The sequence below is a fragment of the Coptis chinensis genome, chromosome 1 (genome assembly GCF_015680905.1).
Source record: "Coptis chinensis isolate HL-2020 chromosome 1, ASM1568090v1, whole genome shotgun sequence".
NCBI lineage: Eukaryota > Viridiplantae > Streptophyta > Magnoliopsida > Ranunculales > Ranunculaceae > Coptis > Coptis chinensis.
The window spans coordinates 36,608,374-36,630,919 of record NC_141456.1 but is presented as its reverse complement, the minus strand read 5'-3'; the positions used below and the strand labels follow the sequence as shown (position 1 = coordinate 36,630,919).

The following is a 22,546-nucleotide window of genomic DNA, read 5'->3' as shown; positions in this document are numbered from 1 at the left end:
CATCTAGATTTATCAGATGTGAGCTTCGAATGTTTGCTGCTTCTTTATATGTGGACCCGTTCTGCACTGGTTTTGTTCTTTTGGAAACTTTGGCTCTAGTCAGGCTTTGTTGGGCTTTACTGGGGTTGAGTGGGAAACTTCAAATATTCCAGTATTCCCATACTTCGATGCATGTTTTATCATTATATTCATTTTAAATGCGGAAACCTGCAAAAGTACGAAAATATAATTATTACATTATTATTAAACACATAATCAACCAAAATGTTATATCTTCGGGGTTTAATATTACAGTTTTGGGTGCTTATCATCATTCATAACCGTTCAGCCAATGCTCTCATAGTCTCATCTTCACTCATGACTCTCATCTGGTTCATTAATTGCAAAGTTGACGATCAATTAAAGCTCTTCGATTCAGATCTCATTCTTTCGCACTCAACGCTACTTTTGCTCTCTCTTCTTTGCTTAGGGGCATGCCGACAGGTGAGAATTTGGTTAGAAGTAAAGCTTCAAAGCTTTGGACTTTATGGTTGTTATCTCCAGATTCCATAACCAAGTTAGCCAATTAGATACAAATCGTGGAAGTTCAAAATCTGGTAAGCTCCTCAGTCGATTCCCCCTTTATTAGTTTTCATTAATTTTGTATTAGTTAAGGTTGGGATTTCTAATTGTTTTTAAGAGATGGATTTCTGATTGTTTAACTTGGAATACCATGAGCGAGAAATTCCATTCCATGAACATAACCAACACAATCGTAGACAAAGTTTTGGTTGAATTAAAAGACCCCCTCGACGCATGTGCCAATGGATGAGGCATCAAACCCAAACACTACGGGTTTCTTCTCGATCTCAACTCTCTGAATGTTTAACAACACAAGTACACAACAAAGAAAGAAACCCTTCTACTTCTGCTTCTGCTTCTTGTCTCCTTCTCCAACAAACTCACAATACCTAGGGCATGAATTATAAACAATTGAAAACCCCCACTCTCACTATCCAACTCATCTCAACAATTTTGCTTGGAATTACTGAGCGAAAATCATCTAAGAAGGTCAGTTTCAAATTTTTAGTTTCAATTTTGCAGTGTTAATTTAGTTTAATTGCTTCTCTTCATCAAATTGAAATCGTGCTAAAATTTTGAATTTATTCAATTCAGTTAGCGTGTATTTTTTCCTAGTGGCTGGTCGTACCAATTAGTGTTCATCATCCCCCTAATTCGGCGAAGGTGAATTAAAGGCAGCAGTTTTGTTTATCCCAACATCTCCATCTTAAACAGAGGCAGGTAATCTCTTTTTGATTTTTTAAATGGCTTGAAATTTGTGTTTAGCAATTTCAAAGTTAAAAGTCACTATGTCAAAACACAGAATTTAGGACACGGGCTACACTTATTATAGGACTGCCACTAAATCTCTCTTTATTTTTTCCTTTGTTAGCAAACTCATAGATCTATATCATGGACTGACGTGTAGCAACAGTTCAGCTGCTATTTGGTAAGAGTATTTGTGTTTTCAAGCTTGCAGTTGAGCGCTTTCGGTTTGTTAGATAAAATTCCTAAACCACTTTCAATTCGCTTAGAGTTATTGGTAAATTTCTTGCTCAAACTCAATTTATTGTTTGTCCTGGAAAGTAGAATCTTTATAAAGTAGAAAGTATATTTTTTGTTCACTTTGGATTTGATGTTGTTGTGTTGATTCATTATGGCTGGTGGGACTTTAATTGTTTTTGTTGTTGCTTGCAATTATTTAAATGTGTAGAACATAAGTGTTTGAAACTGAATTTTGAGCTAGCGGAACACAAGTCCTTGCCTTGTTTGTTCACCTTATTTTCCTTTTGAACACAATAATGTGAAGTCTAGTATGTATAAAATATTTAGACTATATTATAATCTTTGTAAGTTGCCTCTTAGCATTATTTAATGTTTTGTGTTGTTGCATCTTCATGTAGCTAGTTCATAAGTTACATGTATACGTAAATTGACGTTGTGTAGTTATTTACACAAACCAACTTCATATTTTTGATCTAGTACTTGTGAAGTATTGTTGGTAATATTTGTTATTCTACTTGTGAGGTTATTGTTGGGGGTTGTATTAGATGTTGTGCTAGTCAAAGGGTTATATGTTATATGATATTCTGATTCTACTTTTTGATTCCTAACTTGGTGTCAAGTAGAGCTTCTGATTTTTGGTTCCAAGACTTGATACTGAGTATTTTATCAAACTGAACTTGCCCCAAGGTTTGACCAAAAGTTGGGATCTGTTTGGGAATGCTATTTGTTAATTCCCTACTTGCCTGAACTGCCCTACATAGCATCGTATATATCCATCCAGCATATGTTGAGCCATGTATTATTAATAAACAATCTATCTAAATTCGATACCATCCTGCTTCTACCCTTCTGGTTACACCACTAGTATTACAGCCCTGTAGGATAATGACAATGTATGATAAGCGTCTATATGTTCACACCCATTCACTGTGTTGAAAAATTCCTCCTTAGCTAATCTATTTGGTGTGGCGCCATCCTTTTTCAGTATATATAACTTAGCACATAGATTACCCCTACCAGCTTGCATTAATTCCGGAGTGTTCTTCTTGGTCTCATGAGACATTGAGCACACACAAATAGGAATTGTTCAGTTGATAGTAATTTTAAGCTAACATTAAAACCCCTTTTGAACTGTACGTACCCCCCAAAAGAAATCCGGTTTTTTTAGTTGATAGTGAATAGTGATACTATGAAAGTTTCTGGATAAGTTTCGAGGGACCCGATTTACTGGCTGATGCGGGGTGCAAGTTTTTGATCCATAGCCATTTGTGCCAAGTAGCCATGCCCACCTGTTCTTTTTGTCTAATTGTACCGGAATCTTCCTTGACTGTAAACATGCCATCTTTAGCTGGTTTCCATATTCGAGTGTCCTCAACCTCGCCAGAAGGTGGTAGCAAAGTACTAAGATCAATTCCTGCTCTTGAAGAACGGGAACTGGAATATTCTAGTTATTCTCAAGAATAAGGTCCGATAGCTTCGCATTAAAAACCTTCCAGTTGATGGCTTGAATTCTGTTGGCTAGAGCTACTCCTGCCCACTCATCTTGCCATATTCTAATAATTTTGCCTTGACCCATTGCCCACTCAGCTTTCATGGTGCATTTTCGTTAGCAAATGCAGCAGTGAGTCTCATTGTGGGACAGATAGAGCAAGAGCTTAATTGTCTTAGTATGGAACAAATGCATGTATCCAACGCTTGCTACAGTTAGCATACTAATGTTACAAAAGTTCTCTTTACTTGGTTGTGGTCGAATTAACTGATGTAGTTTTTAGATAATACCTTTTCTCTGTCAACTGTGTTCCTTGATTATATTTCGGATGAGTGGCCCAAACACTAAAGAGGGGGTCATGATGGGTTGAGTGGTCGACTTAATTCTCAAACTGTTGCCTATATTTGTCTCAGCCTGCACGAACTAAGTTTTTAAGGAGTAAGACACTGCTAATAAGTGTTCTGTCCATAATCAAGTTCACCAAAGTGCGTTTTGCACTATGTGGCCCTGATCATTTAGTTAATCTTTGATATGTCCTTGAGTCCAATGAGGCTAAAAAGTTAGAAGTCTTAGCCTCCAAGAGCAGCAATGCATATCTAGTATAATAGGTTTCTGCTTATGCTTATCCATTGTTTTATCTGTTCTTTCCTTCGTATCTGACTAGCTAGGTTGTTCCTAGTAGCTAGATATCTAGCTATCAAGTAAGTTCTATAATCGCAGACTCATGAGACGCATCTGAGGCTAGATATGCTAAGTAGTTCGATCTGAGAAGTCTGCTAGAACTGTCTGTTGCTCGGTGACTTTGCGTTGTAAAAAAAGGGAAAAATACACAGTCTATTCAATGGGAGTCAAGGTTTTATTTTAAATTTGCAGAGTGGAAGTTGGGTGGGAAGAAGTGTCCTTGCCCATGCAAGAAGTGTTGAAATAGATATTGGTCGACTTATAAAGATGTTGAGCGCCATTTAGTCATGCCTTAAAGTTTTTATGTGCAGTGGTTAGTTTTTATGTGGTATGTAGCAACCACTTGATTTCTGTTTGGCAAACGTATGAATCCAATGACACTTGGTAGTTGAGTCTGGATTGGATTTTTGCTAAAAGGATTCTATTGATTTATGACATTTACCTAGTGGTTCTTTCTGGGAATTCAACTAGTAACAGGTCTTAGTTGCTTGACTACATACCACATAAAAATAAAACTCTAAAAACAAATAATATGTTGATTTGATTTCTAATCATTTTCTTTTGTTTCTTTTTCCCAGCTCATAAAAGTAAAATTCTAAAAACAAATAATAGGTTGATTTGATTTCTAATCATTTTCCTTTGTTTCTTTTTCCTAGCTGATTGTGAAGATCAGTAGTTGCTCGCGCATTATGCCATGCCACTTACTTAGATTAAAGCCAATATCCTCAAGATAACCCACTAGCTGACTGATATACATGTGACTTTGGCAAGATTGGGATTGTTTTTCTTTTGAATTCAGATGTATTATTTTATTGGATTGGAATGATTTGGAATTAGTGTTTATGAATGCTATTTTGAAATAAAGTGGGTTATTCAATAGTTTATGCTTGTTCAGAGTTGAAGTGCACTAGTGCAGTTTGAGTTCATTATGGAATCTTATGGTTCTAATTTTTCTTAAAGAAAATTAAATCATTTATCACGCTTTTAAGACAATTGTCATGAAAAGTGTCTCCTTTTGTCACGCTTTTGAATTCAATTAACTACTATTTTACCAAAACAGTCACAAAATCTATGTTTTATTGTGACGGTTTTCCAATATTTGTCACTGTTTTTTGTTGGTGGATAGGCTTCTCTAGAGGAACCATTTGTGACAGTTTTGGAAAAAAAATAAATGACTCTCACTCCATCACGGTTTTGGAAAAAAAAAACAGTGACAAAACACATTTTGTCACTGTTTTTAACAGTGACATAAAGCCTTTTTTTTCTTGTAGTGTTTGATGTACTTTTCTCTACACGTGTGTACAGTTCGACTAGTGTTTCAGGGTGTTCTTTCATGAGCGATGTAAGATCCCAATTATTTTTCCATTATTTCGTAACAATATTCAGCATTTTGGAATTTTATATTTATTTCTTGGTCAATGGGCTAATAAATGTGGGTTTGACTTTTTTTTATAGAAAGAGAAATGAGGGAAAATTAGTATTTTGAATTTTGAATTTTTGTGTAGAGATTTTTATTATTTGGAAAGTTTTCAAAAGATATATTAATATAAGGTATATAATAAATATAGTACTTATAGTATAGAATAATATTCTATAATTAGGAATAGAGATAGTTGGTAAAATAGGAAGTTTCTAAAATATTAAGCAGAATATAAATTCTATAGAATGAAATGATTTATCAAAATTCAGGGTTTTCAGGAAAAAAAAAAAAAAAAAAAAAAAAAGTTTTCTTAAGAAGTAAACAGCTAAAACAAAGAAGAACGGAGACACGGATCGTGCATCTTTTAGCTAGCTTGGGATCGGTTCTCTTTGATATTTTATATACTCTGTTTCGGTGATACGAGAGGTGAGTAGTTATTTTGCTATTTTATCGAACATATAGTTTTACGTGTACAGACATATTTTTTTGTCCAATGTTTCCGTCCATTTTTCTGCTTATTCTTCTGTAGTTATTCTGTTGAATTGCTAAAACCGGTTAAAGGTTACCCTATTGATTTGCTTAATTATTGAAACTATGAAAGTAAACTGTTGACGCTTTATGGGCCCGTTAATGGTGGCGCAAGCCCAAAGAAAAATCGTCCTGTATATGATTTGATTTTGAACTATTTTGGTTGTGGTTTTGAACTCCTATTATTATGGTTATGGTTGAAGAATGCTTGGTTGTTGTCGTGAAGTGTTGGGTATGTTGAATTGATTGTGGGTTGTTGGTTTATGGGTGATGTCGGGTTTAAAATCGGTGGTTCAACTATCGGGTTGTATGGGTAAATTGTGTTGTTGGGTGAACTGTGTTTGGTGAATGGGATGAGTGTTGTTGAAGCTCTACAGGGGGCGTTAATGGCAGTCGAGATCTGTTGGGGAGTGATTTCGAAAGTTAATGAAATCGAGTTTTGTGTTTACTAAAGTAGTAGGGGTTTTGTCCAGGAGTCAAACCGCGGGAATGAGAGTGGAGGAAGAGGAGAGTTGGTGGCCGGAACTCGAGATGGTGGTGGAGGAGAGCGCTGGTGAAGAAGAAGAAGAGAACAACGACTCTATTCTCTTAGTTGGGCCTTGGGCCGAAATTTGAGTTTTGTTTGGTTGGGCCGAACCAATTAGTGTTTTGGGCCAATTTCATTTCTTTTGTTTGGGCCACTTCTATTTTTGTTTAGGCTGGGTCCATATGACTTAAAATGGGTCCAATTTGGTCTTTAAGTGTTTAGACTTTTAGACCTTAGTCTTGGGCCTTGGTTTTGGGGCTTTGTTTTGTTTAATTAGGTTAGGACCATGGGTTGAACTGTTCAAAACATACGGGTTTGCATAAGGACCTGTTTGGATGAACACCGATTTGGGACTATTGGGCTTAACCTGTTGACTAGTCAACCTTTTGACTGTTGACCGTTGACTGTGGACTATTTATTGTATTATATTTTTATATATATAGACTAATCAAATGGTAGAATGTGGTGGAAGCCTGTAAACTGGTTTGTCATTATCTAAGAAAGATTGGACGTTAATATTGTGCAATTTTTGACACGTGACGAGATTGAAATTTTAAGAGACATGATATTCATAAAACGCTATAAAAATGTTATGCGATACGTTTGGAGCAAATTGTGACATTATGTGGTATGTTGAAATTGTTGTTATGTTAAATAAGATGATATGTTAGGATATCTATTAAATACGATATTTTTGAGAAATAAATATAAACTCTCCATCATTATATCTGTGAGATGCTACTATGAGGATTGTGGCTTAGTGCAATAATTTATTTGGCACGTGAAAGATAAAAGTTGTTATAAGATGTATTGAGATATTTCTAAATATTGTGGCTTAGTGCAATAATGTATTTGGCATGCACGTGATAAAGTGAAATGGTCATGAGATATAAATGTATGATACCTAAATAAATTACGTAACAAAAATCATATATCCTAGCTACCACAACTGTGATTTGGCCCATGTGTAGGGTGTATGTGATATGATTGGTCCTTGTGTAGGGTGTATGAGATGTTGATTGACCCATGTGTAGGACAATCGTAGCTGAATAGTGGCTTGATTTTCTCGTTCGCAAAATTAAAACGAGACGCACGATATTTTATGCCGAATAGTGGCAGTACCCACGTAATGATGTTCGTGTGGGGGTTACCTGATATGCGATATCCCGCTTATGGTAATTACGCACGGAGTGATTCATTACGTGAGGGGATGCATGTGGATGTACATGTTCGGCGTAGGGAAGCGATTGTGGTAGCCAGGGAAACTAGGTAAAACATAGAGACGACGTGATTCTAGTGACACTTGATCAAAGAAACTCTAAACAATAATTGTGATGATATATCAAAGTGTACGTTAAATCTATAATAAATGATTTATTGTAATTTAGTTTGCATTCACAATGGTTTTGCAGAAAGGTGGGTTGAATTGATTATTTATGCAGGTGTGACCCACTCTGTGATTAGGCTTACACCAGTGTAAATATAGAGTAAGTTTTAGTTTTGTTATTTTATTATTAGATGCAGTTGATCTAGTACGGTTTGAAGCTAAGGCGCCTCAGTGGAGGAACAAAATGCCTTATTATTATTGAATTGGAAGCTAAGACGCCTCAGTGGAGAAACTACCTGCCTTAATTATTGTAATTAAGAATGTTGTATTAATCGTTGGAAATTAAGACACCTCGGTGGAAGAACTAACTGCCATATTGATTGTGTATATATATGTATAAGTATATTTTGTATTTTAGGGCTACTCATACCAGCATTGTTAATAATGCTGGCCCGATTTATATGTTTGCTTATTGGGTATGTTCATAAAATGAACATAGTCGATGAGTCTTGACAGGATTAGTGTTGAAGAAGGTTAGTTGCTGTTTGTGGTTTGTGTTAGCGTCGCATTACAAGATATGTTTTGTTTTCCCTTGAGGTGCAATAGATTTTCAGTTGAGACAATGTTTTTGTATTTTCATTTGTAATTATAATTAAAGAGTTGTTGAAAGAAAATTTGTAACTTAATCATACTGGTAAATTTTTGTAATGAAGAAGACTTTGTTTATTTAAAATCTTTTTTTTATTGGTTTCAAATTATTAGAATAATTAAACATATTATGGGTTTTTGGAAATTGAGAGTACATCACACCTCGAAAATCGAAGAGTCGGGAATAAATATTATTTTTCCGATTTTGTCGAAATTCGGGGTGTGACAAGCGACCTGGAAAGATCATTGTTCTTCCTGATCGCGTTGGTGAAGGCCACTGTGGAGAACGACTCCTTGAGACCTCTCTCCATGAACATTAGCTAGCTCTGTCTTGAAACGTCCCAGGAATGTGCGAATTGGTTCGGCACTTTTCTAAGACAATTGGAAGAGTGAATTGAGGTCGGCTGTCTTACGTCTGCTGTGGACATACTGGTTGGCGAACTGGTCAGTTAGTTTTTCGAAGTTGTCGATTGAGTTCGGTCCCAACGAGTAGAACCAATCGAGAGCTCCATCTTTTAAACTTGCTGGAAACAAGCGACACTGCAGGTGGTCAAACTCCTGCGCACTGTAGAGTGCAAAGCTCTGAATGTAGCGAGCTATGTGCTGACCAGGGCACGTGCTACCATCGTACATTGCGAACCGAGGCTGAATGAAATCTTATTGGGGGGGGGGGGTTTATTGAGTACCTCAATTATGAAGGGGGACGCTCGATACGTCTTCAGCATCTTCTAAACGACCTGAGTGGCGTCATTTTTTATAGTGCTTTGTTCAATCCGCTGGGAGAGACTGTTGATTTGTTGGTTGACCTCGTTAATTCCATCCTCAGCGGTGATTCCATTCGGGTTCTGGGACTCGACCTAGGTTTTTAGTGTTGCGTTCGCCTGCCGGAGCAGGGTGATGCTACCGTTCATGGCTTCCATCTGGGTGGCCATAATCTTCAGTTGATCCTGGAAGCTTTCCATGCTTCGTGGGCTTGAGATTTGTTTGAAAGTTTTTTGTTTGAATGGTTGTGAACTCAATAAATTGAGCCACACACAGACGGCGCCAAAGTAAAAGTTATATTTAGTTAACCTTACAAATGTAGGCAATCTTCGGAGAAAAAGGTGTTTGAAGGATTGAATTGACCGAGTTCGTTTGGATGAATTGCCTATGTATCAAATTCTCTCTGCTGGGGGGAGACTTGAATCAGGTCAGACGTAGATTTGTTTGAAAGTTTTTTGTTTGAATGGTTGTGAACTCAATAAATTGAGCCACAGACGGCGCCAAAGTAAAAGTTATATTTAGTTAACCTTACAAATGTAGGCAATCTTCGGAAAAAAAGGTGTTTGAAGGATTGAATTGACCGAGTTCGTTTGGATGAATTGCCTATGTATCAAATTCTCTCTGCTGGGGGGAGACTTGAATCAGGTCAGACGTAGTTCCTCATCCTCTTTATATAGGCAAAATGCCCGCGCCTTCCGCTCTCCCGCGTCAGGTCAGATCCAGGTCTCGCGAGCCATGATGGCGAGTTAAGGGCATTCACTGTGGTGCGTACCTGAAGCTTCGGTCTTGATGACAATCATAAAGTCATACGTTACAAACCGTTGTGGGATGGGGAGAGCGAGTATCGAGGAGATCGCTTCTGGGCGAGATCGTCTACTGTACTCGAGTCACTTTGAAGCGAGCTCGCAGGACGAGTACATGAGATCGGTTGGTGATTTATTGCTCTGGGCGTGAGTTGCATAGGTCGCTTGCCCGGGTCGAATCACTATGTAGCGAGCTCTGAGGACGAGAATATAAAGTTGGTTGTTAACTCTACTTTTGCTGAATACGTGTTTAATATTCATTAGATTGTGAATATTACTCCCTCACAGTTACTCTCTCACAATTATCGAAAGAAAATGAACTGTTCTTCTATTTGATACTCTAATTACACGTGAGAAGATATGATGTTTTTATTTTTTTGGCGTTTGAACTAACAAGTTTTCCTTTGGAAAAATGTTTAATTGTTGCTGTGTTAGTATGTTTTAGTTTATGTTAACTTTGCCCCCCTGTAGTATATATATCCAATAAAGAAAATTTGTTACTGAAAACATGGGAAGCAAAAACTCATCTTACTTAGGGGTAGAACTGTGGAACAAAGGCCACCAAATTATGGATGTTTGAGCACTAGGCCATGAGAACGAAGGCCATGGGCTTCGTTGAAACTTGAAACTTTATTAAAACAAACTTAATAAAGATAAAGATGGGCTTCGTTGAAACTTGAAACTTTATTAAAACAAACTTAATAAAGAGTGAAATGCATCGACCTAAATAAGTGACCTCATCATAGAAGAAAAGCCAAAACATCACAATCAAATCATCCTAAAATTGATTATGAAGATTTCACTGCTCCTCTTTTTTGGGTTTACTGTCTCAATGCCAGCCACTCCCTTGGATTATGAACCCACAAGAGGTAGAGAGTAGAGACTAGAGAGTACTAGAGACCTGCCTTAAGTCAACTTGCCCAAATGCAAAATGAGTATCACATGAAAAAGGGACGATCCCAAAATAATCATAGAAGGAACAGCTTAAAGAAGAGAAACTTAAAGAAAGAACTATTTCTACATAACTAACAAAATATTCTACTTCCTCAACAGCTGCAACAGATCCATTCTGCTTTTGTTTGACCTTGCTAGATCATCACAAAAAAACTATACTATATTTAAAACAGGAAGGATCTTGCAAGTTGCAACACATAATTTAACAGAAAAGTCATGTTTCATATACTATTTTCATCATACTTCTTCCATTCTACAGTACTAAAACAACTTGAAACAAAAAACAGACATGCTATTGAGACTTCACCACAAAGATGAAAGTAACAGGAAGGAAGGGAGGTGCTGAGACTCTTTGAGATAGAGATAGTTAGAGAGCAAAAAAAAAGCTGAGACTATCAAGATCACTTTGGATATCAAACAAGTCCCATCAAGCATTTAAGCATTCTGCAACCTGGCAGCAAAATAGTAGTCAAGCAATTCAGGGTACTGAAGAATATTTTCAAACATCCCTTCACTTCCACTTCCAACTGGATAATTTCCCTGACTACTACCATTATCATGGTATGACTCCATTTCCGATTTTGCAAATTCATCAGGTAATATTCCTTCAATCTGATGATCATCAAGACAAAGACTGAAATAGTCCTCATCAATCCCCCTTATCACGTTATTATCTACTTCCACTGTTTGATTGACAAACATTTCAGTATCAGCTGTAACAAATGCTTCATTCATATAGTTTGATGAACTCTCAAAACTTGAACTACCCTTTGTAGCACTAGTGCTGGAACTTGTTTTTGGGAAAAACCCATGAATGACTTCTTGTAATAAACCAGAATCAGCTGGTTCAGTTTGAAAGAAGTCTATTTCTTCAGCTGGACTACTTGAAGAAGTTCGTTGAGTTGTGGGGTGTGCATAACTTTCTTCCACTTTGTTCACATTCAATGGAGAGCCCATGTGGGACATAGTACCAGTAACATTACTAACAACACCGCTAAAAGCAGAAGAACAGTTTGAGTAAGAACAATGGGTTGAGTTAGAACTGTTGTTGAAATAAGAAGAAGGTGGCTCATTCAAGTAAGAACTTGAGGATGACGAAGATGAGCTTAACATGTCTCTAAGAAAAAACATGTTGTAAGAAGAGTTTCTAGGAAACTCATTAAAACGAGGTTTAGCACTCAAACACCAATCAGCATACGACATGTGTCTATGTCCATTGAAGTTACAAAACGAAGGTGGTGAAGGTTTGGGATGATAACTATATGGAGGTGGAAGATGATCAGATGGGGGAGAAGTAGGATAAGAAAAATTTGTTCTAGCTTTCGAGCCACGCATAGAGCGAGCTGCGCAGTCGTAAGCGCATGCGGCTTCTTCAGCTGTATCAAATGTGCCTAACCAACGCCTTTCTTTCGATTGTGGGTCGCGTATTTCAGCCGCGTAGCGACCCCAAGGACGGCGGCGTACTCCTCTGTATCTCATGGAACCGGGATCAGTAGTTTTAGTTGCTCCACTCTCTCTTACTGAACGTTTGTTGTTGGACTTTTTTTGAGAATCAATGGTTGAGATTTCTTTGACGAAATCAGGTTCCGGTATGTGGGCCAGGGTTAAACCAGTACCTCCATTTAACATTCTTAGTGCTTCTTCCATAATGAAGAAGGACAAGAAAAGAATGAGAGAAGAAGATTGTATATATTCACAGTATTGCAGTGTGTTTTGGGTTTTTGAGTCAAGGCACCTGGAGAACCTAGTGTGTGGTGGGGGTGTATTTATAGAGAGAGAATAAAGAGTGTATAAGTGTATAACTGTGTATGACTTGTATGTAGGTATGTTGGTCGTATTAACTATTAAAGATTGAATATTTAATATCTAATTTTTTATGTAACTCGAAATTCAAAATCAATTCTAATGTAACGACACAGATCGATTAGTTCTGCACTCTACGTATCCTAACTCTGTGCCTGGGATTGTTTTGTACCACTTTTGTAACATTTTTTATGGAGGCCCCTCCAATTTTTTGTAACTAAATATTGCATGCATGGGAAAGTGTTCTAATATCTTGTCCATGCACACATGTCGAGATAGGCATGTTTGATTTGATTTTGATTCTAAGATTTTTAGAGAAGATACCACATCTGAATTTGATTTTTTTAACGTACCAAGAAACAATTTCATTTTTCTTACACTTTTTCGTTTGTAATTGTTTTTGAGATCATTTCCCTCGTCATGTTTGATTTTTTAAAAACAAATAAATTACATTTTCAATACACATAAATCATGATTTCATTGATTTGGGAGGAAATGAGTAAGCCAGCTAAGAGTTAGATTGGTGAGTAATTGCAGTTGGCTATTTCCAAGATGTAAAGTAGTAGAGTTGAATTTGATTGATTTAGATTGAAGATTTAATGAAAAGTGGAAAACGGGAAATATGATTTCCCTTTTTGGTTTGCTAATCTGGCTATCTGCATCTAACATGCAATAAAGAAGAGGATTTTAGGGCAAAGAGAGAGAGACAGAGAAAAAGAGGTTTTATTGTTTTTTGGGAAGTTGAAGAATAGCAGCTGTTGTGTGTGATACTGTGATTATAATTCTGAATGATTACACTGGCGGCGCTCAGAAGTTGTTCCTCCCTCTTTGGCCGATTTTCTAAAATTTCCAACTCGTTTTTCTCTTTTCTTCTTTCTTTTTTGTTGAAATTATATGTGTGGGTCTGGTCTTTTGGATAGCGTAGAATGTTGTATGCTTGCGTGTGGTGTATTTTAATTGTTTATTTGTTTTAGAATTAGGTTTGAGTTTTGGTTTGAAAACCAAGGTTTTTGTTCACATGGACTTGTCTGATCTAGGGTTTATAGGGTCTTTAAGCCGGGTTTTGGGTCTTCTATAGATGGAGTCATGCTGAGTAACGTATGTTTGTACCCTAATGTCAGGAATGACTGTAGATTGAGAGTAAAATATTTTTGTACCACAACTAAGGAATGACATGAAACCTGTACAGTACTTTATTATCCAGTATACAGAACATACGACTTTCCTCTCTCCCAAGTCTCCACGCGATTTCAATACATTTGAGGATCTGTTGAGTACTAGAGTTATTGGCTGCCTTTTCATCCGAAAAATGAGAAGTATACCGAGCCAGTTTCATGACATCTCCATGGCTGGCGGGCAAGTTTGGAACGGTAAATGAGAGGAAAATTGCTAGACTGCGAACTTATTTTGAAACGGTAAGATTGAAAATCTAAACTCATTTCAAATGCCAGATATGGTGTGATGTTAGTACATATATGGCGACATGCCGACACATGAAATTTATGATGCATTTTTTATGGTGTGTTATAGTTGTTTACAATTGTAATGTGTGTTCACTCTATTGGAAGGGCATTTCCAATGCAAATAGTTTTGATGGGAAATAGACCATAGTCATCCTAAGGGCATCTCCAATATGGGAGTGTAAAATTACACTTCCATATAGGCTCCACCTAGATGTCATTAAGATTTTATAACTCCAATTGCAAATTATTGTATAGTCCATAAATATCTACTCTATGTTGTTTTCAATGGAGAAATATAAAAAAGTTCAATTTTAAACTCGGATGACATTTAAAGTCGTCCCTCTTTAAATTAAAGTGGAACGTCACTTCAAGTATTATTTGGGTTTAAAATTTTCAAATTGTGACTTTAGGAATAGATAGGGACGACACTCCAAGTGACGTCCGAATGTTTTTTTGTTTAGACGTGTGTTCAAGTGTACGTCACCCGGGCTATTTATCAACTGATAGCGAGATGGAAAATTCCTCACCCCTTCTATCAACTAATAGCATATTACTTACGATTTAGCACCTCCATTGAATAGAGTTTTTTTACACTTGAGGTGTAAACTTTCCATTCTATACGGTTTACACCTCCCATTGGAGATGCTCTAAAGTCTTCCAAAACAATGCCCCAATGCATGGTGACTTTGAAGGTGACTATTTACCATGTAACTTTGAGGGTGGGAAGTATTCCCACAAAAGTGACCAATTTGTTTATTTCGTCCTGCGTGTAAGAGCAAGTCCAATGAGGTGCTGCTATATGGGCTGTTATTCCTGTTAAAGGGCCATATAACATCTCAAACACCAAAATGTCATTCCAATGGAACTGCTAAAATAGTTTTAAATTTGACTAATGTGATAAATCTAGCCAAATTTGGTGCCTTGTATAGCAGCTGTCATAATAAATTATGGGAGACGGGCGGCATAGTTTATGCCGTTCGTATGTTAAATTTCGACGGACAACAGAAATTATATCGTCTATCTAAAAATAATTCGACTGAAATTACAAAATAATAGACGAACGGCAGAAATTGTGCTGGCCGTATTATTTAGCACTTCAAAACAAAAAACAATTGGAATGAAATTCAAGGTTTTGCCCTGCCATATTTGGCCGACAAAATAAAAATCTTTTGCGGCAAGAGTTTAGCAGCCTTCCTCTGGACTTACTCTAAGGAATGCTAGCGAGCTACCCCTCTATGGGGTAGCATGGTGATACCCCACTATTGGACAAAGTTTAATAACTTAAGACCAGATGCCTTCTCTCTCCTCCCTCCCTTCCTTCTCCATCAGCCATGATTACCTCTCTTTTCTCCATACAAAAAGTAATTGCAAGAGAATCAAAGAAATGTGGTAAACTACACTGTAGAGTTTGGTTTCTCTTTTTGTACTGTTAAAGAACACACGATCAGAGTATCAGAGTGGTAAAATTCATTTCAATCAATGAAAATTATAAACTTGAAAAAAGTCAGAAAACACAGAATATAAACATACTTAAGTTGAAAAAGTTGCAGCACCTCACCCTATTTTTTTTTTTTTTTTTTTTTTCGCCACGTTTAATTATTTTTTTCTTTCACTGAGTACCGAGTGTCAGCATGCTACCCAAAGAGTGATAGCTCGCTAGCATATATTTATATATAAACTATTTTAAAAATCACGACCCTCATCTACAGTCTTAAAATATTAAAAAATAATTTTTTTATGTATCTCTTAATCTCTTAGTCATTTTTTTGTCTTATATAGTTTGGTTTTCGTTTTGACTAATTTACTCATGTTCTTTTAGTAGATTGTCTAAACTACTTTACAAATCACACTCTCATCTACTGTCCCACAATAGTAAAAAATTCATGTTTTTATGTATTTCTTAATCTCTTAGTCATTTTTTGTCATACATAGTTTGGTTTTTGTTTTGACTATTTTATCCATGTTCTTTTAGTAGATTGACGATATTATCTTTCTATACTCTAAGCAAAACGCACATAAACGTGCGTGCATCAATCTAGTACGTATATATATATACAGGCCCGATTATAGAAATATATACTTATTTTAAAGTTAAAATAAATACGTAAGTAAAACATTATTTAGAAAATAAATTCAACTCTAATTTTTGTTGTGGATATTATCTACATACTATAAAGATTATCTCCACAAAATTTGAATTCATTTGGAAACCTCTAACCTAACTAAAAATTGTTGTCATCTTTAAAAAGAAATCTAACAGTCCAGAAAATAATATTTTGCATAAGTTAGAGATTTTCAAATGAGTTGAAATTTTGTAGAGATGATATTTATAGTGAGTAGATGATATCCACAAAAAATTAGATTTAAATTAATTTTCTAGGTAAAGTTTTACTTACGTACTTATTTTAACTTAAACTAAGTATGTACTTCTAAGATCCGCCCTATATTATATATAGGGAGAAGGGAGGAGAGGTTTTAGGGACATATTTTATCTTGACATGTAAACTAACTCAAAATCGTTAGAACATTTATAAGTTTCGGATTAGGCTAGTATTTTGTAGATATGATCTCCTAACTATTATAAACATTGTCACAAATAATAAAAAAAAATCAAAAATTTCTAAACTTGCCAAATATAATATCAAAAATAGTGAAACTGAACGGTCTACAATTAGCCAAATTTTGTAAATTATTAACTGTTTGAAATTTTTTGATTTTTTTGATTATTTTGTAAAATATGTCTCTAGAACCCCTCCCTAAAATATGTCAAGATATATATATATATATATATATATATTAGACGAGATGTTTCATTCCTTCCCGCGTGTTTTCGATATTTCAAACAAAAGAGTTATGTTTTTACTTCTAGACGAAATAAATCATTTCGTCCGAAATTTAAAAGTCACATTTGCATTGGACAGCGCCTTGTAGCTTCTCACTAAAAGGGTAATTACAATAGGAAATTGTCCTATGTGGCACTTACGTGGCAGGAAAATATTGCTACCTGCATTAGAAATGCCCTAAGCATAGTTCGGGATTTCAAAATTATCGGAATTCCGACAAATCTAAAAACCCCTCCCTAAAATATGTCAAGATATATATATATATATATATTAGACGAGATGTTTCATTCCTTCCCGCGTGTTTTCGATATTTCAAGCAAAAGAGTTATGTTTTTATTTCTAGACGAAATAAATCATTTCGTCCGAAATTTAAAAGTCACATTTGCATTGGACAACGCCTTGTAGCTTCTCACTAAGAGGCTAATTACAATAGGAAATTGTCCTATGTGGCACTTACGTGGCAGGAAAATATTGCTACCTGCATTAGGAATGCCCTAAGCATAGTTCGGGATTTCAAAATGATCGGAATTTCGACAAATCTAAAAACCGAAATTCATAATATTTCAACCTATGCTATATTCAGAATTTCAACAAATTTTGGAATTATCAATATTTCGACTCTATACTGTTTTTTCGATTTTTTGAAAAATTAAAATATTGGACGGAATTCAGATATTCCGTTCGGAATAATGAACACGACCTAAGGCGTTGTTGTAGTATGTGATAGAGGCACACAGACTAGTATAAATTTTGCCATGCGTCGAGTTCGAGCAGACACTTAATTATTTAGAAGATGACTTGGAACCTTGATCAGGATGAAGGAACCTAAATTCGGAGTGTCTGAGTTAGGTTCATTATCTGATGACGGTAATTAAGTGAATTTGGATCTTGGAATCTAAGATTGGGCGTGTGCAACTAAACATCAGTATTATAACTTCAAATCTTGGGACTTGGGAATGTGGTCGCACCTCTGGGCAAAATTGTGATCCATCATTCCATCCTACATTGTTATTGACTTATTGTTTTTGTTTTTGTTTTTGTTTTTTTTTTTTTTTTTTTTTTTTTTTTTTTTTTTTTTTTTTTTTTTTTTTTTTTTTTTTTTCGCTCAGTAAGAATCCTACATTGTTGGTTCAATGCAGGGAAACCAAAACTACACAGGTTCGCTGGATTTTGGAACTTTGTTCGTATGCCGTGAAGAAAAAATGTCAATCACTGATACCCTCCATTTTCCGAGTATGGCTGCTCATCGAGCTACCCGAGTCAAGTTTTGCTATACTCGAGTTCTCGCACATGCAGAAGCTCAACTCGAACTCGCATTCGAACTTAATATTGAAGCTCAAGCTCGACTCGTTTTACACTTCGAGCTTTAGCTCAGGTTCAAGCTCGAGTTCAGTTATGTTCGTTTGAACTTAAACTCGAGCTCAAACTCGAAAAAAAATGTATATAAAATATTAAAACTAGTATAAATTGTAAATTATAGCTGGATATAAAGTATAAAATGACGTATAAATTATAAATTATAAATTATATACTACGTATGGGTTTATAAAACGAGCAGCTCGCGAGCTATTCGAGGTCGAACTCAACTTGAATAGCTCATAAGTATCTCGTGAACTATTCGCTATCTAGAATGAGTTTTGTGGAGACGAGTTTGAATCGAGCCTTCGACGAGCTGATCTCAAATCACTCACGAATAGCTCGACTCGATGACCAGGTTCTGGGTGTATATTTTCTGTATTGTTTTTTCCTTGTTTGTTCCGATGATTTTTTAGTTGGACATATGGACCAACTAGCTGTCAAAGTTAATTGCCGGATCTTAACTCAGTTAAGATCACAATCATAATGGACGTCATCATTTTATGGGTGAACTTCGAGGAGCATTATCCGTTTATCACTCGATCACAGTAGTCTAATGGCTTTTATTAGTTGAACGAGATGAGGTGAAATATTTACTGTCAGTCACAAAAGTATATATGTTCAAGGCATTGTCACTCGGTTCGGCCTCCCCATCATCACAGAATTCAGTACGTCACAAACCTTTCTTTTCAATTTAACTTGATCCGTCATAAAAATCTCACAATTAATTAAAGACGCGTACAACATTTATTCATGTAGATTATCAAAAGCCGCAAGCAACTCCGTCTAAAATGCCAGGTTGCCTCTAATTTCGCAAATTAAAATGCCTTGCAGTTGGCATGAATAAATATATACAAGTAATTGGGGCAGAGAGTCTATTTTTCTAAAAAAATTCACCCTAAGTCCATTTCAATTTTAATTTCGCCATGAGTCCAAAACCAGACTTATGTCAGTATATATAAATAGCATCAGTTCGGTTTGTTTTTTAACCGAAATTATTAATGAAAATGTGCTTTTGAGCAGAAATTATAAGTAAAATATGATGATATCACCCCAATTTTGAATTTATGGCAAAATTAAAAATCACTATAAACTTATGACAAAATTATTATTAGACTTTGTCTTTGGGATGTAATCATTGAAATAAATACTTCTCAAAAACTTTCCAAATTATTTAAAGCAAATGGATGAAAGTGTTATTAATCATAGGTGTCAATGCTGGCCATGCTTATAATCCTCTATTCCTATACACGTCACATTTTGGATTTACTTCGGCAAATTTTAACTGGAATTTTGCATAATTTGTCTATCCAGCTTTTGTGTACAGCGTGGTTTTGGAAAGTTGAACTGAATTTGTTTGTTTGTTTGGGTTCCAAATTGAGAGAGCATAGTCACAAAATCAGAATTTGACATCAATTCAACAAGAATGAAATCGTTAATTCTTATAAATTCAAAAAAAAAAAAATGGAAAAAATTAGAAAACCATAAATAATTAAAACATAACATAGTATGCAGTGTGTGATGTCATTGTTATTTTGAGTACATATCAAATTCAAAATTTGCAAAAATATATATAGCTCGGCTCTTAAAAGAACTTTAAAATAAATATCAAACTAAGTATCAAATCTAAAACAACCCACAACTTCACCTACGGAATGAATTAAAACCTAATTTTTTTATAGATATGATCTACTGACTATAAAGATTATCTTTACATAAAATTCAAATGCAAAAGATGATTGGAAAAACTCAACATTTCGGGACTGTTAGATTTTTTTTCAAAAGTGGACAACAATTTTTATCTAGGTTAGAGGATATCAAATGAGTTGAATTTTTATAGAAATGATATTTATAGTCGGTAGATCATATCTACAAAAAATTATGTTTTAATTCATTTTGTAGGTGAAATTGTTGGTTGTCTTAGATTTTGTACTTAGTTTAATACTTATTTTAAGGTCATTTTAAGAGCTGGAATATATATATATATATATATATATATATATATATATATATATATATATATATATATAGGAGGGATCTGTTTACCATGGTTTATACCACGTTCCTTTACAAGATGAGTTAAAAGCTAATATTTTGTGGATATAATCTCCTAACTATGGATAGATTTTTCACAAAAATTCAACTCATTTAGAAATCTCTAACCTATTTAAAAATTGGTTGACAACTTTAAATTTTTTTTAACGGGCCAAATTTTTCGATTTTGCAATCATCTTTTAACATTGTTAAACATTATCAAATGAGCTGAAATTTTGTAGAGATGATCTTCATGGTTTGTTGGACATATCCACAAAAAATTAGGTTCTAGTTTGTCTTGTGGGTGAAGTTGTGAGTCATGGTATAAACCATAATATGAAAACTATGGTATATTGATCCCTCCCCCTATATATATATCATGCAAAAGTCTCTTATTACAATATCATGCAAATATTTTCAATTTAGAAAATAAAATATTAAAATAAATATATAGAAAGCTATACTATTCATCATCATAAAAATCGTAAAAACAAAATCAATAAACATCGAGAATTAAGAGACTTTTACTATTTTTACTGTTTATTCGTTTAGAAATTCAGAAACTTTTTACGTTTTATTGAAAAAAATTAGAAATTTTTGTGACTATTGAAAGTTGGGTAACACACGCCTTTTTTTTGGTTCAAAATATCACAAATATGGATCTTCCCTACACCTAATACATTTGCTCAAAGATTTAAAAATCGAGGTTACAGATTTACACTTGTTATTTGAATGACTTTCAACACATGAAGATAAAAAATCTGAGCTACTTTTCAATTCCCACTTTCACTGGGAAACAAGATCATTTAGAATTGAAGGGTTATGGAACAAACGTCTACAAAATTCCAAATTACGTTCTGCGTCAATGCGACTCTTACATCAAACCCACCAAAATTATCAGATTAAAATCCCGGAGTACTAGCTAGCTAGAACATATCAAACGCCAAGGCAAATGCACACCAAGTCTTGGACCTCAATTGTTGTCGCCATATGCACCCATGATGCAAGTTCAAATTGAATTCTAATTAAGTCGGATGCCTAATTTAAAAGCCCTAGACAAAGTTCTCAACTCAACTATCACAGATGAACATTTTGGCTGTAGCCACTGGTTGTTTTGATGGTGTAGCCGTTTAGGCCCTAGAAGTGCGTTATATGTTAACAAATTAACCAAAAATATCCAGACATCGTCCCAATGTAGGCTTTTATTGCCAATTGACATCCAAACTAGAATCCTAGTATGCTACACATATATTTCCTTGGTGTCCAAAACTTAGATGAACACGTAGAGGTATCCAAATGGTGCTTTGAAAGGCTGGTTCATTGGTTGTGAGCTAAACTGCTATGTCGATCAACACACCTTTTGCAGAAGAGTCCCTTGAAATGTTGGAACTTGGAAACTGGGATAGTAAATCTTGGTGATGAGACGAGTATCAAAAGGCTTGTCGGACTTAAAAAGCATTTAACTTGACATTTTCTTGCGCTATAAAGGTTTGCCTGAGGTTTGAAAATGAAAATATAGGTAGATTTTAGTCGTTTAGTGTTTGTCTTTGTTTCATAACATTTTTGAACTACCTTATCCTGTGATGACATTGCAAAGGAAATTTTCCTACATGTTTATTAGTCCCAAGATTAGAGACCATGGTTAAAACTTGAAAGAACAAGTCCATTGGAGGTTAGAAGAGAACTATACACAAGACATCAACATTATTATGGTCCGTTAGTAGTGGATGTGGTGGATTTTCAGTAAGTTGGTCCTGGGATCAAGTCGTGGTGACTAAAAAAAACAACAACAAAAAACACATAACTACGGTAAAAATAAAACATACTATACGGATGGAGAGAAATTAAAAGAGATAGTGTAAGTAAATATGGACATGTGGTAAAGAATAAAAAGTTAAAAAAAAAAAGTATCAGCAATAAATCAAATTTTTTGCTAAAGCTCGGCACTGGAATTTATTTCGATGTTTTGGTGCTCGCACTGGACCCTGTCACCCTGCCAAGATACAATTTAGCATTGGTCAAACTATGTTCAATGTTAATTGAACTCTTAAGTAGAATGGCACATCTAATATTTAGAAAATAAGCACGGAAACTCGAGATTTGCTAACTCCCCATGAGGTTCACTCAACTGTATAATACTATAATTTTGCAAAGGAAAATAGCCCCTGACCAGTAGTTGGATTCACACTGGTATTTTGTTAGGGTCCATTTTGTGTTTTTGTTATGTCTTGGGATTACGATTACCTGAAATTTCTATAGTATAAGAGGATAAATTGACTATTGAGGCCCTTCGAAATATTTGCCACTTCACAGTTGGAGGTTTGGAACTACGATCACAGAAATTATTGTTAATTTTACTCTGAT

At 35.2% G+C, this 22,546-nt stretch overlaps 1 protein-coding gene and 1 long non-coding RNA gene across 2 annotated transcripts; one reads left to right on the top strand and one right to left on the bottom strand.

Moving 5' to 3' along the window:
- The first annotated feature begins 579 nt into the window (after positions 1-579).
- On the top strand, positions 580-4,477 carry LOC147523786 (uncharacterized). Its single transcript, XR_015196780.1, has 4 exons — positions 580-1,050; positions 1,156-1,281; positions 1,433-1,489; positions 4,372-4,477. It is a non-coding gene; the product is annotated as an uncharacterized LOC147523786 (long non-coding RNA).
- Positions 4,478-10,880: 6,403 nt separating this feature from the next.
- On the bottom strand, positions 10,881-12,401 carry LOC147523785 (uncharacterized). The gene has a single exon (XM_086562704.1). It carries the CDS (start codon positions 12,328-12,330, stop codon positions 11,119-11,121), a length of 1,212 nt encoding a protein of 403 aa, XP_086418830.1. The 5' UTR covers positions 12,331-12,401; the 3' UTR covers positions 10,881-11,118.
- Between the last annotated feature and the right edge of the window lie 10,145 nt (positions 12,402-22,546).

Bases quoted from the DNA above. Each gene is read 5' to 3' on its own strand.
- LOC147523785 (XM_086562704.1), bottom strand. From the start codon at position 12,330: ATGGAAGAAGCACTAAGAATGTTAAATGGAGGTACTGGTTTAACCCTG.